The following is a 15,114-nucleotide window of genomic DNA, read 5'->3' as shown; positions in this document are numbered from 1 at the left end:
CTACGTCTATTACTAATACTACTGCTACGCATAAAGAGGCTAGGCGGAGGAAGAGGGGCAGAACAAGAGACGACCGTCTCCGACCGGAGGACCGACCGACCGACCGACTGTCCGACCGATCAAGACACAGTGCCGCGCACAAGAAGAGACAGACACCAGTCTGGATTTTAACTATGCGCCGCGTCGCTGAAACGCCGTGCCCAGGCAAGGCGTGTGGCCTGGCCTGGCCTGTTGCTTTTTCTTCAAGATTTTAGGTGGAGGGGAATATATGTACGTACGTAGGTGGGTAGGTACATAAGGATCTATCGTCGTGTTGGTGAGGAGGTGGAGGTAGCGGCGTTGCTAGCGTGATTGTAGTGTGGTGACCGCGGAGGAATCGACGACGATGGGTAGCAGCAGCAGCACCAGGAGCAGCGGCAGCGCGCGCACGCACATTCTCTTTCTTACGCGATAACAAGTAATTCCATTGTTGTTATCGATCCAGCGGAACTGTGAACATCGTTCAGATGTCTTGATACAACTGCAGTCCGATTGAACCGCTTACTTCACGATTCAACTTTTCTTTGTCAACCGCACAACGCTAGGAACGGTCCCCGTTTTATCATTCAGGGAATACACACTTTCTTGTTACAACCCTCCTGCAGGTCACTAATTCCTACGCGGCACATACGATGGATCGCGATCGCCCCGACAACGCTACCTCCTCTAAACCCTACCGCCATACTCTACGAGCACCGCACGCACACTGATCACGGCTGGCTCGCCGAGAGTAGTTTGCATTTCCGACGAGAGGCTTGCGTGCTCGCCTGCTAGCCTGCCCGTTAAACGATACACCGCTCACTTCGGACTCGTAGGCGCGGGAGTTTCGAAAATCCATGATATGGAAGAGAGATAATCGAACGCTTGTTTGCAACAATTACAATGTTCGAAAGCTGACGAGTTGAACACAGGTTCTGATCTAAATATCAAAGTCCACCTATCTCACACACGATCAAAGGATTAACAGCCCTATTTTGTACGCTATTTCGAACAAAAACACTCCAATACATTTTCATTTGATGCAGAAATAAAGAAATATATAGTATGAATTCTACGATTTGACTGTTCGATTTCGTAGAATCTGGGCCATTTCTTTATTTCTGCGTCAAATGAAAAATGTCTAGGAGTATTTTTGTTCAGAACTGTGTATAAAATAAGGCTATTGTATTTTTTCGTTTTCGAGATACGTGACCTTTGATATTTGGAGATATATCCGTGAACGTTGAAATCGAACAGGGCATCTAGGGAGAAATAGAATATGATCAGACGTAACCGATTTTTGCATCACGGTAACATCGGTCTTAATTGGCATCGTAATTCTGTTTTTCTTCTTTCTCTTCTCTCGTAGGCTATCCTCTGTACCGTTATTCGGTATGAGAATAATACCGTGTGAAAAGCCACTCTTATTTAGGCACAGATAAAAAGTCTCCGATTGTTACTTGCAAGAATATCGATGATTAATGTGTTTCATAATTGATTAATTTTCCTTCATACGGTAGCTGTAATTAAAGATAATAAGTTGTAAAGACCTTTCGACTGTAAAATGCTCGATTGAAACGCTTGAAACGTTTGAAACTTTGACTGAAGTAATTATTCGACCCCTCACTCTGACATCAGTCGGAGTTATAAAGAACTAAGGCAGTCTAACTATACAGCTAGTCAATAAATATATATTTGCTTCGGTTACAGACAAATAAGAGTTGAAAGTCTATGGACGTCTTGATCAAGGGTTTCGATATTTCAGTTGTGGTTAAAATTAATTTTATTGTCAAAAAATGTAATATTAGTTATTTGAATTGAATATGATTTTATTATCAGCGTATAGTGTATTTTTGACGTATTAAGTTCGTTATTTGCGTAGTGAATGTGTGTTCTTTTTTTTTTATCCAAGTTAATATTAGACTGACGTAAAAACGAAGATGTCTTCTAAAAGGTATATATGTATATTTATTTAATTGTTTTCCTTTTTTTTATCTGGACCCGAATGAATCCTACCCTTATATGTATGCGTCAAAATAGTTCCAATTTTCCAAATGATGCCGACGACTCAAAAAAATAATTAGAAAGACTGTTAAGCTGTAAATTATTCCAAACAATCTCCATTTCACTCGAAAATTACATATTTACAAATTGGCAATAACAGTACTATCGAAAACCTAAAATTGTTTTCTTTCTTTGTTAACCTTTGTCACTGTAAACTATTCTTCATCGCTTACTCCGTTCACAATATATTTGTTACGTTCTTCAACCGATTAAGTTGCATTAATGAATTTCATACATGTCTAGTCTGACTCCAAGGTCCATTCTCTCAAGGAATGAACTAACGGAAAAATATATTCCCACTCCAAATTTGCCTTTGGGTCAATCTTTATTTTACTTCTCAGGTTTTGCAAACAGATAGTATGTACGCAAATCTTGTCAAATATTTACAATACGTCATTCCAATCTCTAATGAACCACCTTTGATTTAAGTCCAACCTCTATGTCTGTCAAACATGACATTGGATTACTTTATTTTTAGAAACAATACGACAAAGCCATCTTACAATCAGAGAGATTAAAATTTTGAACAGACGCTAAAAAATTCCTTCTACCTTTACAGTGAGTTGAAAAAGTTATCCGAGGAAAGCTTGACACGACAACCCGAAGAGGTTTTTGACATAATCTGCAAGCTTGGTGAAGGGTGAGCGTTACTTTGAGAGAATTCTACTTAGTAATCTAATTATTAGTGTGCCATACTAATTTAGTATAACTTGGACATCTTTTAAAATATGGCTCAATGTTTGTTTCAGATCTTATGGTTCCGTTTATAAAGCATTGCACAAAGAGAGCGGGCAGGTGCTTGCGATCAAGCAAGTACCTGTGGATACGGATTTACAAGAGATAATAAAGGAGATTTCAATAATGCAGCAATGCGATTCACCGTATGTAGTGAAATACTATGGAAGCTACTTCAAGAACACGGATTTATGGGTATGAATTGAATTTCGTGAGTTACGTGAATGTTATCGGTTCGAACAATGATAGTGAAATGATTTGTTATTACAGATTGTTATGGAGTATTGTGGCGCCGGTTCTGTCAGTGATATAATGAGGCTGAGGAAGAAAACCCTGCAAGAGGATGAGATAGCTACGATATTATGTGATACTCTTAAGGGTCTTGAATACCTCCATCTTAGGAGGAAAATCCATAGGGACATCAAAGCCGGAAACATCTTACTCAATACTGAGGGGCATGCTAAGCTGGCTGATTTTGGTGTAGCTGGACAGTTAACGGTGAAACAAATTAACAAAGAAACAGAAAAATTTGACCCCTAATTAGACGGAATAGCAAAGAAAAAAAAACAATTCATCCACATTTACTTACAATCAGTGTTTGCGAATTTTAAAAAAATGTTGGCCCACTTGTTTATAGGATACTATGGCTAAGCGCAACACTGTTATCGGAACTCCGTTCTGGATGGCACCGGAGGTAATTCAGGAGATTGGATACGATTGCGTCGCGGATATATGGTCATTGGGTATAACAGCTCTAGAAATGGCAGAAGGAAAGCCACCGTATGGTGACATTCATCCAATGCGTGCAATTTTCATGATCCCCACCAAACCCCCACCAAGTTTTAGAGAACCTGACAAATGGAGTGCAGAGTTCATAGAATTCGTTAGTGGCTGTCTCGTCAAAAACCCTGAAGAAAGGGCGACAGCCACTGAACTGCTCAGTCATGAATTTATAGGTAGTCGTACTGTGTTTCATGCAAGTAATTGAATTAAGTCGCAAGTCAGTAATTAGTGAAACAACCCGAATCACGATACATGTAACTCAGGACTGCCTTGACATTTTTTTATAGTATGAGTTTTACATATCAAGAAAAAAACAAATTCAAATTTAATACCAATGACAATAAATATCTTTGATATACTTGTTAACAAAACTCAGGTTTTCTTTTACTTATATCAATTTTACTATTGAACTGTTGAAGGCAATGCGAAGCAGCCAAGTATCCTTAGTCAAATGATAGCGGAGGCACATGAAATTAGAGAAAAACAGACCAACCGAGCACACGTTATTAATAATGTGGCTATTAAGGGAAAAAATCATGCTGATGATTCGGTAAAAAATACTTCCACCTTGATTCACTACTCAACGATTTACAAAGTCAATTATTTTTTCACATTGCTCATTGAATTTTCTCACCTGAAGGACGAAGAAGACTGCAGTGGAACTATGAAACCCCTTCCAGAAGATGTCGGGACCTTGGTACCAGGTGTAGATCTCCCTGACACAGGCACTCTAGTTTCTGCAATGTTGGATCTAGGAACAATGGTTATTAATAGTGACACGGACACAGAAGCAACAATGAAAAGTGAGTATACTGCTTTTGATTTACGGAGCAAGACATTGTCTTCAAATGGTTAATTTACCTTCTACAGGGCATAACACAGGATCAGTGGAGTCTGGAAAGAAGTATCGTCCCTTATTTCTTGATCATTTTGACAAGAAGGAAGCAACTGAGATTGGCAATGTGAGTTCAAATTTATTGTAACTTTCTCAGTGTTCCATTTTTGTTATGGAGTATTAGCACTTTTAAAGGAGATTTTGTTTCTTATTCTCAGGACAATGGCCACATTCTTGCCGCACATAGTACAGAAACAGAACCTAAAGTGGAACAACAGAGTCCAACAGAATCTCAAAGGTTTCAAAGCCATCTACAGCTACAACTCAATCAAATATCATGTCCTGTGCAAGAGCCGGCTCACAATAACATATCGAAATTTCAAAATGCCTTCACAGAACGAGACTTTGATTTCGTAAGTATATTCTAAAATTTTTCCCACTGTAAAGAATACCAAACTTTCTACTGCATAATTGACGTCAATAGATACATTTGGATCATGGGAAGACCCATCAGCTTCATTATTGAAATTATAACTAAACATGTTTGAATATGAATGTATTTAAAAAACGCAGTCATAGGCATCATAACGAAAATTCAATATAGATAAACAAGCATGTCCTTCAGCTGAAGTTCCTCTCATACGAGGAGCTGCAGCAACGCATGGCCAGCCTGGATGCAGAAATGGAACGTGAGATAGATGAATTAAGACGGAGGTACCAGACAAAGAGGCAGCCAATTCTTGATGCCATGGATACCAAGCGAAAGCGTCAGCAAAACTTCTAACGCTTCGGTATAGTTTTATTGATATACACATATTTTTTTTAAACTTTGTTTCCTAATTGTTTTCTGCTAGACGAAGTAATAGAATCAAGCGTGATAGAGAGATAAAAAGTGTGTACAGTTGTATAAATGAATGAATAGATTATAATTATGCGTTCTCAAAACCTAGTTTCACTAATAAAAATTCATTATATTCTATTTTTTAATACCTCATTAAAAAAAAAGAACTGCAATAAAATTTCTCTAGTAATGAATATTTTTTTCGTGAATCTAGGGATCTACAATCTATTATAATATTATTAGTGTAATAGCGATACGTCACTCAATGTAAATTATTTTACACAAATTAAATATGGAATCGCAACTATACTTAATTTTTTTACTACATATGTTAACTTTACTTACTGTTATACAAACAATATTCTTATAGAAACATTATATACACGAATTAAATATAAAGTCAATTTAGAAAATAAATCGTGTCCAGTATCATCGGTTCATTCAAGTGAATCCGTTTTTTTCAATCATTGTTATTCATATTAAACCGAAAATTGTACTACATGCAATTACATTTTTACCATTTTACTATTTACCCAGCACATATCTGATATCACATTTTTTAATAGTAGTGTTGTCGTGATTTAAAAATTTACCGATGAAATATTAACATTATTTGTTCTTAATAACCCTTTGTCGCACTATTTTACGATATGAAAGATTGAATTACTTTGATATTCAGGCACATATTTTTTTTATCCTCAAACCAAATGGTCACTGCTAAAGGTAACACTTTGAAAGTTATTTATTTCAACGAACACATGTACCGGCGTACTAAAAAACATATAGTTTGAGGTGAGTTGTTTTGTTTTTTCCGTTTGTACATAATATTGTGTACATATACGATTTGCTATTGGGATGCATCTGATACAACGCCGAGAGTAGCTAGATTTTTTACTCAGGTCAAAATATGTCTTATTCAATGCTGACCGAAGTTTTAAAAAAAATCTTTTAATCTAGCAACATTAACTTGCCTTTATTTGATTTGCAGTATGAGGCTTCAGGCTAATGTTTGCACGAGAAACTGTCGTGCCCGACGCCTGAGAATGCTTACATACATATGTATACCCATATCAACGTGTCGACATTGCGCTTCAAGCATTGTAAAACAATGGATCTCTGCTACCTGCACATCCCGGTGATCTTGCTGGCCAAGTTTTGTCCTTATGAAGGCAGAGAAGGTGTATCGGATGGGTTTCGAATTGTCTTGAATAATATTGTTACGTAACTTTCCCATGATCAGCTCATTTTAGAAGTATACACTTTTAGTACGCGGTGAGTTTTTTCACCCAATACATGTCTCGTAACTCAATAACTAGCATTTAATAGTTTTAGTTTGAGTAGTTCTGCACTTACACTACCTACCATACATACCGATGTGCCAAAAAAAAAAACAAACAACAAAACAAAAACAAAACAACAAATAAGTAAAGATGGAGAAGGATAGATTTCTAATTTCATATGGATAGGTAAGACAATAGATTCGCACCTCCCGTAGTATGCATAAGCTTTTAATCATTGAGTCCGTGATGCAGGAAATTTCCGGATTATAGTGAGATTGAAAACAGTTTCGTGTCACAAATGATGACAATGAGGTCGAGTATCTCAATTTATAAACTGGCAGTATTCATCGATATACTGATTACAAATGACTTATGACTCGAGTTTTTTTGCAATTGATTTGTCTATCAGGTCTGGAGGGATATCTAAATATTTGCCTTATTGAAGTAAATATCATCAGGTATAGCAGCACGAATCAATTTTGAAATAATGAAATATCAAATTGGAGTTATAAAAATAAAGTGTATCGACGACGTTGCTCTATTTTTTTAGATAATAAATATGTAGTATTATATAGTTAACCATATAGTCAAACTGACATTAGTACACGTACTTTTTTCACTAAGAACACATAATCAAGGATAGAATAATCTTGTATATTTTTATACCTACGTAGAAATCGTGTACCATTGTAAAGTTGTATTACTTTACAACGTCCACCTTTGTCAAAATCTTTTCCAGAATTTATTTATTACTTTTTTTTTAAGTCAATCTAGTGCAGATGACGTTGACTGTGAATTTTTTTTTTTATAGCATTACATTTAATATAGGTTTGCATATTTGTATGGAAGTGAATAAACCAATGTGCTTGCATATTGAATATTATAATTTAATTAATGAGAAATACCTCCAAAGTTAACATTGCTGTATCACCAACAGGCATTAGATGATAATAAAATTTTACGTATTTAGTATAAATATAAAAATTTATTCATTTTGCGTATTTTTACAAGTAATAATTATAAAATTGCATTATTCCAGAAAATATCTTGTGGCAAACAGTTTTCTGTTCTACGTGCTTCCTAATATTTATAATGAAAACTATCATAGTATTGTACGCTGTTATTTCCTTAGATAAATTGGTACATTAATTTATTACAAGTATTGGCATCAAACTTTAGTGGCAATATTTCGAACAGTTATCACTATATACCTAGATATGTTTTGTCATATTGACTGCATAATTTAAAAGAAAGTAATATTTGTTTATTTTGTTACGTTGCGATTTATTTAATGGACTATTAATTATTATGAAAATACGTTGTTCATTCTATTATTATACATGTTCTTATATCACAGTTTTATTACAGACTATCTATCTGTGTGATATAATAAAAATTGTATAATCTCATTATTATAAACAAATCGAATTCATAAGGCTGCACATTTAAGAACCATATAAAAGATCACGATTATAACAGTAGATGCATGCTTTACACGATTCAGCTAATCGACTGTTCTTTTTTCAATTTTGAACTGTAAGTATGAATATTGTATAGAATGTTCAGTTTTTCTCATTATCACACAATATGGAGATATTGCTATTTGAGAATGGTGTTATCGTTTGATCAAACACACTTAAACAATTCACTAAAGTCATGCTCTAAGTGAATAGATATAGTTTTATTATCAATTAATATTAATCAATAAGTAAAAAATTAATGTTCTTATCATACAATCTAGTATTAAGTAGTGTTTTCAATACACTGTATCAGCTCCACTCAAAAGGTGACAGTGATTTAATTAAAACTTATTTTCTACAGGACGTATAATCATCTGATTCATATACATGAATATGTATATCAATTATTCAGTAATAACTTACATTATCGAATTTTTTTTTTCCATAAACAATATACCCTTAAATCTTACGGAATACGCCATATTTGAGCACGTTTTCACCCTTCCGATAATTTTATATCGCACAGATTTATCCATCGAAATGCGAACAGCGAAATTAGGGAACCATAATAGGAAAAACTCTGTGACAGTGTTCAACATAATTTCTAAATATTAAAAACAAAAAAAAATATCATCGTCATTATTACGGAGATTTCTTTTTCTCTTCAACAATTGTTTACAAGAAAAGGAAAAGACCACACTGAGTAAAACACTCTTTCGGACAGTTGATAGAAAAATAAATAAATCTACCAATTGTATTACAAAAGCTTATGAATCATTTCTCTAATACAGAGTGGAAAAGATTCTAATTTTCTTTATATTTCAAGTATAAATAATATAAATTCAAGGGCATTTCAGTGTAAAACGTATTTATGCCTCGAATCCGAGTTGTTTACATGATTTACATATCAGCTGGCAAACGTTTTTGAATACAAAATTTATATCAACGATCACGTCAGTATTCAGTATAATTAATTAAAAAAACAAAAAAAAAAAAAAATTGAAAATATTATACAAAAATAAGTCTATACATCGTATGGAAAAAATCGCGTGATTTTCGCGTCTTTGCAGTTACTGTCTTCAGGAGTTTTAGAAATATTCAGCAACCCGATTTACCTAGCACAATGAAGAATTGATAGTGCTCTTGTTACAATATACAAATATATTAAAGTGACATAATTTTATACCTCATTTTTTCTTTTCTGAAATCGCTCAAAAATTGGGCTTTTGCTTACTTCAAATTCTAGAAACGAAATACCTCTCCTACTAATTAAGTTCATCAAAATCGTTGATGTTGATGCGTGAAATTAATTGACTTTTTAAATAATTTATATTACTTATATGTTTTAAATCACGAAAATAGATGAAAACCTAATATGATTTTTGCCTGAGAGTCAAAATATGCAAGTAACAAGATTCTCTACTTTTTGACTTGTTTGATTACTTGCAAATCCGTACTTGTTTATCAAAAATAAAGTTTTAAATTGGGATAACAAAAACATCATTCTTTGGTGAGATCGTGAATTTAAATATAGCATAATGTGAAAAAGGGTGCCACTCTAATAATGCTAATATGTCGAATACTTGTACAATTCGATTTGGCAATATCATTTTGGCTCATCAATGATGTACAATATGAAAACCTTCCCCCGTTTAATAACACAGTTTAAAATGAATTCCAAACCTGTTAGTATTGAGTATCAGTTCATTAGAAGCTGCATAGAATATCAACCATTCTTATTCCAACAGGAATGTTATAGATGTTCAAAGATCATCAATATTGAGTATCAGTTCATTAAAAGCTGCATAGAATATCACCCATTCTTATTCCAACCGGAATGTTATAGATGTTCAAAGATCATCGTCTCCAATCATATGGAATGCATTATTTTCAGTTGAGCCGTCTCCTTTGTTCAAAACATTTGTTGATCTCTTTATCCCATCGGATTTCTTCACAGTTACTGCTGATAATCTCTCAGTTATTTTTCGCATAATTGGTTCAGCTTTTGTTGGCATAGATTGATGCTCGCTTTCCTGGAAAATAAAAAATGAATTATAAATAAATCAAAAATTAGTTACAATGACTTTGTCATTAATAGTTTACAAACCTGGTCTGTTTTATTAATACTGTCCGTAGAAGGAGATGTCGCTATGACTTGACTGTTACCATCTCTTCTCATATACGTCCAAGTTTTTGATGATTTTTCCTATTAAAATGACAAATTTTCAATGGTGAAATGGGATGTGAAACATTACTGAGGAAATACGGGTAACAACTTTTATAAGTATTATTTCAACCTGGTTTTTATTTCCGCCAATACTTTTTATCAGCAACTCGTCGATCATAGCTTGTAAACAAACAGACATGAGGATAGCTTGTTCCGATGAAATTGTAATCCATTGCAACTGGTTTTTAGACATCAGATATTCAAAGGATAACTCAAGGCTATATTCTTCATCTTCATGTTTTTCTGCAGTCTATATTAATGAAGTTGCAATTGTTTTCGGTTATTTATATTTAAAGAAAGTATTCATCTAGTTGAGATATCATGTCGCTGGAGCCAGCTAAAGCGATGTCACTCACATTGTGCAGTGTAGTGATGCGCCAACAACGCATTCTAGTAACTTCGAATGTAGCTTCACATTCCTCTTCACCTTCTTGATAAATTCGTAAATTAAGTTCGTTTTTACCAATGGATACCAAAACCCTTGTACGTGGTTCAGGATAGTCACTGAGACACGCAGCAAACTGAACATATCCGTAGTATTTAAAAGATCTGGCCAGTTTCATGTACTGTAAAATATGTTTACAAATGTTGTACAAAATTTTTCAGTTTATTATTTATTCTTGGATATTTATTCTTGATAAGTATGTAATCTTCTAACAAAATCCTATTCATCTTTCGATAAACTTTTGAAAATAGAAAATGAATAAGTCTCTATACCCTATAGTCAAACCAAATATCGAGAGATATATACACGAGTGAAAGTTATTATCATGTCGGACCAACAACAATTTATTATATTCAGATGATAAATTACCTCCTTTTTATTGCTTCTAGCTCGTATGCTAGCAAGGCGATCTCTTGATTCATTGGGAACAGAAATCCATCCTCTGTCTATTTCTGATGCTGTTTGAACATAGAGCAGATTTAGAGCAACTTTATCCTGCATCAATTCTTCGTCATAGGCAGGGTTCCAGTAGCTTTTAGCCAGCACTATCTTGACGCTAATAAGAGGTATACTCTTGTGAGTGACGAGAGGAGACTCAAAGTTTTGCAACTTTCGTAGCACTAAAATCAAATCAATTGACAATTCGTGACAAAGGACCTCTTGGATTTACTGTTACAACTTACCATTTATGTTACTATCGTCTTCTTCTTGATGCATAAGAAACAATGCAAAGTAGCAAGCATACTTTTCATGCAATTCAATTAAACGGCAGAATTTCTGTAAATTTAGTTTATTAGAGTTTGGAACAAGATCAGTCTTATGTCCTGTAATTTTTTCAAAGAGTTCATACAAACCATTAAAATTTGTTCCGAGTTTTCTCCGGGTGAGGCAGATATTGTAATTTTCTGCCCATTAATCAGAAAAATATCTAAATTTTCTACTCCAGAATGTTCTCCTGCCGTTTCTTGTTGAGCATGTAATAGAAATCCATTAAGCAATTCAGAACTGTTTATAGCAGAATTTTGCCCAATTGTTTGAATATATTTTTCCAAAAGAGCACGTCTTTCCTCCTGCTGATTTACTGTCAATGGGAATAACTTTTTTGGCGGAAATTCAGGAAGCACAACGTCAAGCTCTTTTCCTAGTTGCACATGTAGGTTCAACAGTTGCTTATACCTTACAGTGCAGTGAAATAATCCATTGATATGTATGTTATATCCCTATTATAGTAAACCATCGACAGATTAGTGCATATCAATTGAAAAATACGAATAGGTATAATTAAGTTATGGCTAATGTATTACCAGATACGCATTCCCACTGTCGTCAATGAATTCCTGGGTATCCGGTATTGAGAAATGCATGCTTGATGATTATATGATCTTTTATTATACTATAGAACATGTGTCTAATATTCCTTTACGTACTGACATTTCGAGAAACTGAAATGAGCACATAATATTGTATCAACACAATGCAATAATAGAAATAATCGCATAGATACTGATTGGGCGATAAGAGATTCATGTGGAAAAATGGTTTAAAAGGGAATATTGTTGGGCTTGGAAATAATAATAGTTAAAAAAGTTAATCTCGAATGTTGCAAAGAAAATTGGGCTAATCATGATAAGATCAATGTCAATCGTAAGCTACATGTGTCAGGTTACAGTTCGATGAAATGAATTTTCAAGTGACGGGAATCATTGGGGAATCCATCATATGTCACGATAAGAGCGAAATATTTAATGTTTCATACGGACTGACATAAGGTGTTTTAAATAGCGTATATAACATTTTAAACCATCTGTTCGAAATAGAACGTAGTATGTTTAGACATTATTCCTTACCTGCCATAATATTACCTTCAGGTTCCGTGTGTCGAGTATTTTTCACAAATTTTTTTACACCTGGATTAGGTGAAAAGTTGATTCAACAGCTGATTAGATGACAGCCCATAATGCTGTGCATTCATGCAATTGCACGCATGCATGTACACATGAATCCTAACACGAATACATGCATGACTATAGGTATGCCTATAGACAAATCGAATTTTAGTATGTAGTTAAATTTGGGAAAACTGCAGATTACTTCCGCTAGAGTGCGATGATGCTGCCATACAATGGTCCAAGCTCCGCTCCTCTATTTCAATTCACATTGCCAATGCCCAAACAGCTGTCATTTAGGACATATTCAATTTGACGCTAAGGGTGTGCGAAAAGTCGCGAGTGGTTTTGTTGATTCGTATAACCATAAAGTTATCCTGCTGATAATTAATTGATTTATCGGTATTGCAAAGAAATACGGATTTAATTTCGGTTCGTCGTTCATGATTTAACAAACTTATTAGCCATTCAAAAACGTTATTCAATATTTGAAGAGAAAATTGATAAATAAATAACAGAAAAGCACAATGTCAGCAGCCGAATTGTCTCCTCAAGTAAAAAAATTTTCGCGTAAGTATACAATTTATCCCCGTTGTTGAACCCCCATTGAAAACTAACCTTTGTGTTTCATGTAAATTTTCACAGCAGACGATCATGAATTTGTTGTTCCAAAAAAGGCTATTAAAATACCTGACGACATGATAAGTTGGCAAAAATCTGAGGCCTATTTCGTGAGTAATTAAGATAAAAATTTCAAAAATCATTAAACAGTTTAACATTGTTTTTAAATTCTTAAATTTTTCTCCGTAGGAATACCTTGGTTTCTTGTTAGCCCTCAACGAGTCTGTTCAAGGAAAGGCATCGGACATAGAATGTTCGCAATCACAAATCGTTGTCAAAACCGTTGACATGTTGAAGAAATTTGACGAATGGATCGATGCTATCCCACCCATAGATCAGCCCCAGCGTTTTGGCAATAAATCTTTTCGTTTGTGGCACACCAAGCTATTAGAAGTAAGATGGACACCTTGGCATAAGTCATTAATTTTATTTCCATTATAATTAGGTGAGGTTTAATATGAAACTATTCAATATTCTAATTCTAATAAAAAATCAAATTATTTGACAGGAAGGCCTTGAGGAACTGCGCAATGTTATACCAGTGGAGCTCCATCGAGCTGCACCGGAAGTAGTCCAGTACTTATATGAGAGTTTTGGAAATGCCACGCGCATAGATTATGGCACTGGTCACGAAATGGCATTTATTATGTTCTTGTGCTGCATGTTCAAAATCACAGCATATGAGCCTGAAGATAAAACTGCTGTTGTGGTAAAGGTTTTTAATAGGTGAGCATGGAAAGAATAACCTTTCGCAAAATTAAAGAAATAGCATCATATAAATTCTTTTTATCAGGTATCTTCAGCTAGTTCGTAAGTTGCAACTAACATATCGCATGGAGCCTGCGGGAAGCCATGGTGTGTGGAGCCTTGACGACTATCAATTCGTACCTTTTATCTGGGGGAGCTCACAATTAGTTGGTAATTGTAAATTTCTACTAGCATATATTCATGTTAACTTTGGTTTCAAAAGGATGATGCTACAAACTTTTGGTCACAAACAACTTGAGGAAATTTCATCAAATGAAAATCTAGTCAATTGTTCGAAAGAAAAGTTCAATTTATCTGTGTCGTTTTAATTTGTTACCTTTGGAGACGAAATAACATTTTCTCTTGTTTTGCTATGCAGAGGATCATATATTTTGTATTGTATACCGCAAAACGTTAGATTATTTAATCACAAGCGTTGTATATATTACTGTATTACAGGTCACCCATGCATAGAGCCTCACCATTTTTTGGACAAAGATATTTTAGACCGTTTTAGTAAACAATTCATGTTTCTCAGCTGCATTGAATTCATATCGCAGGTAAACGAATGAGTAACATTTATCAACATTCAAGTTTTAATTTAGATTCAACTTTGTTTCCTGTACTGTGTTTTACTTTATACATGATATGTAAAATTCATTCAAACGCAGGTTAAAACAGGACCATTTGCTGAGCATTCTAATCAACTATGGAACGTTAGTGCTGTTTCTTCCTGGTCGAAAGTAAACAGTGGGTTAATAAAAATGTATAAAGCCGAGGTAAGCCTTTGTAATATCTGTAGAATATTAATTATTATTTACCACAAATTTATTGTGAAATTCACAGTTTTGAAATACTCTTAATCTACAGATCTTGGCCAAGTTTCCAGTAGTTCAACACGTATTGTTTGGATCTCTATTGCCCATAACTCCAGCGTCTCCTTATGTCACCTGTAAACCTCTAAGCCGACCACCTCCACCTCCACCAACGCGCACTTCATCGTCACATTAAATGGCCAGGGCAAAATGTAATTTTGAACTCTATTTTTCCTGCTGTATAATAAAAGATATTATCTGTGTTACATATGTACAATATACCTATATTGCTGAAATTTATTTTTAACTGAATTCTTATATACAAGGAGAAAAATATGCTGCGGGTACGATAGTTTT

At 34.4% G+C, this 15,114-nt stretch overlaps 3 protein-coding genes across 12 annotated transcripts; 2 read left to right on the top strand and 1 right to left on the bottom strand.

Moving 5' to 3' along the window:
• The first annotated feature begins 1,743 nt into the window (after positions 1-1,743).
• LOC124176571 (serine/threonine-protein kinase 3) lies at positions 1,744-8,625 on the top strand. 8 transcript variants are annotated; one of them, XM_046558024.1, is made up of 11 exons: positions 2,303-2,439; positions 2,642-2,722; positions 2,832-3,012; positions 3,088-3,315; positions 3,455-3,773; positions 4,017-4,150; positions 4,241-4,403; positions 4,471-4,562; positions 4,654-4,848; positions 5,040-5,226; positions 6,265-8,625. In XM_046558024.1, exons 1-10 carry the CDS (start codon positions 2,318-2,320, stop codon positions 5,217-5,219), a joined length of 1,695 nt encoding a protein of 564 aa, XP_046413980.1. In that variant the 5' UTR covers positions 2,303-2,317; the 3' UTR covers positions 5,220-5,226; positions 6,265-8,625. The 8 variants fall into 8 exon arrangements, with proteins under 8 accessions (XP_046413986.1, XP_046413985.1, XP_046413984.1 ...); XM_046558030.1 differs by lacking the exons at positions 2,303-2,439; positions 6,265-8,625 and adding an exon at positions 1,744-1,972 and having other exon boundaries at positions 4,020-4,150; positions 5,061-5,585; XM_046558029.1 differs by lacking the exons at positions 2,303-2,439; positions 6,265-8,625 and adding an exon at positions 1,744-1,972 and having other exon boundaries at positions 4,020-4,150; positions 5,040-5,585.
• Positions 8,626-8,713: 88 nt separating this feature from the next.
• LOC124176572 (sorting nexin-17) lies at positions 8,714-12,712 on the bottom strand. Of its 2 annotated transcripts, none has more exons than XM_046558031.1 (9): positions 12,536-12,712; positions 11,993-12,130; positions 11,543-11,908; positions 11,372-11,465; positions 11,058-11,308; positions 10,600-10,809; positions 10,314-10,493; positions 10,124-10,222; positions 8,714-10,049 (listed from the first exon to the last, which is right to left on the bottom strand). In XM_046558031.1, the coding sequence occupies exons 2-9, from the start codon at positions 12,050-12,052 to the stop codon at positions 9,867-9,869; spliced, it is 1,443 nt and encodes a 480-aa protein (XP_046413987.1). In that variant the 5' UTR covers positions 12,053-12,130; positions 12,536-12,712; the 3' UTR covers positions 8,714-9,866. The 2 variants fall into 2 exon arrangements, with proteins under 2 accessions (XP_046413987.1, XP_046413988.1); XM_046558032.1 differs by having other exon boundaries at positions 12,551-12,712.
• A 145-nt stretch (positions 12,713-12,857) lies between these two features.
• Positions 12,858-15,053, top strand: LOC124176563 (serine/threonine-protein phosphatase 2A activator-like). 2 transcript variants are annotated; one of them, XM_046558012.1, is made up of 8 exons: positions 12,858-13,144; positions 13,223-13,305; positions 13,385-13,588; positions 13,704-13,921; positions 13,989-14,113; positions 14,402-14,502; positions 14,614-14,721; positions 14,813-15,053. In XM_046558012.1, the coding sequence occupies exons 1-8, from the start codon at positions 13,102-13,104 to the stop codon at positions 14,951-14,953; spliced, it is 1,023 nt and encodes a 340-aa protein (XP_046413968.1). In that variant the 5' UTR covers positions 12,858-13,101; the 3' UTR covers positions 14,954-15,053. The 2 variants fall into 2 exon arrangements, with proteins under 2 accessions (XP_046413968.1, XP_046413967.1); XM_046558011.1 differs by having other exon boundaries at positions 12,859-13,144; positions 13,220-13,305.
• Positions 15,054-15,114: the final 61 nt, after the last annotated feature.

This window comes from Neodiprion fabricii, chromosome 2 (assembly GCF_021155785.1).
Source record: "Neodiprion fabricii isolate iyNeoFabr1 chromosome 2, iyNeoFabr1.1, whole genome shotgun sequence".
In the NCBI taxonomy this organism is placed as follows: Eukaryota; Metazoa; Arthropoda; class Insecta; order Hymenoptera; family Diprionidae; genus Neodiprion; species Neodiprion fabricii.
Note: the sequence above shows the minus strand (reverse complement) of the source record. Positions and strands in the feature narration are given on the sequence as shown.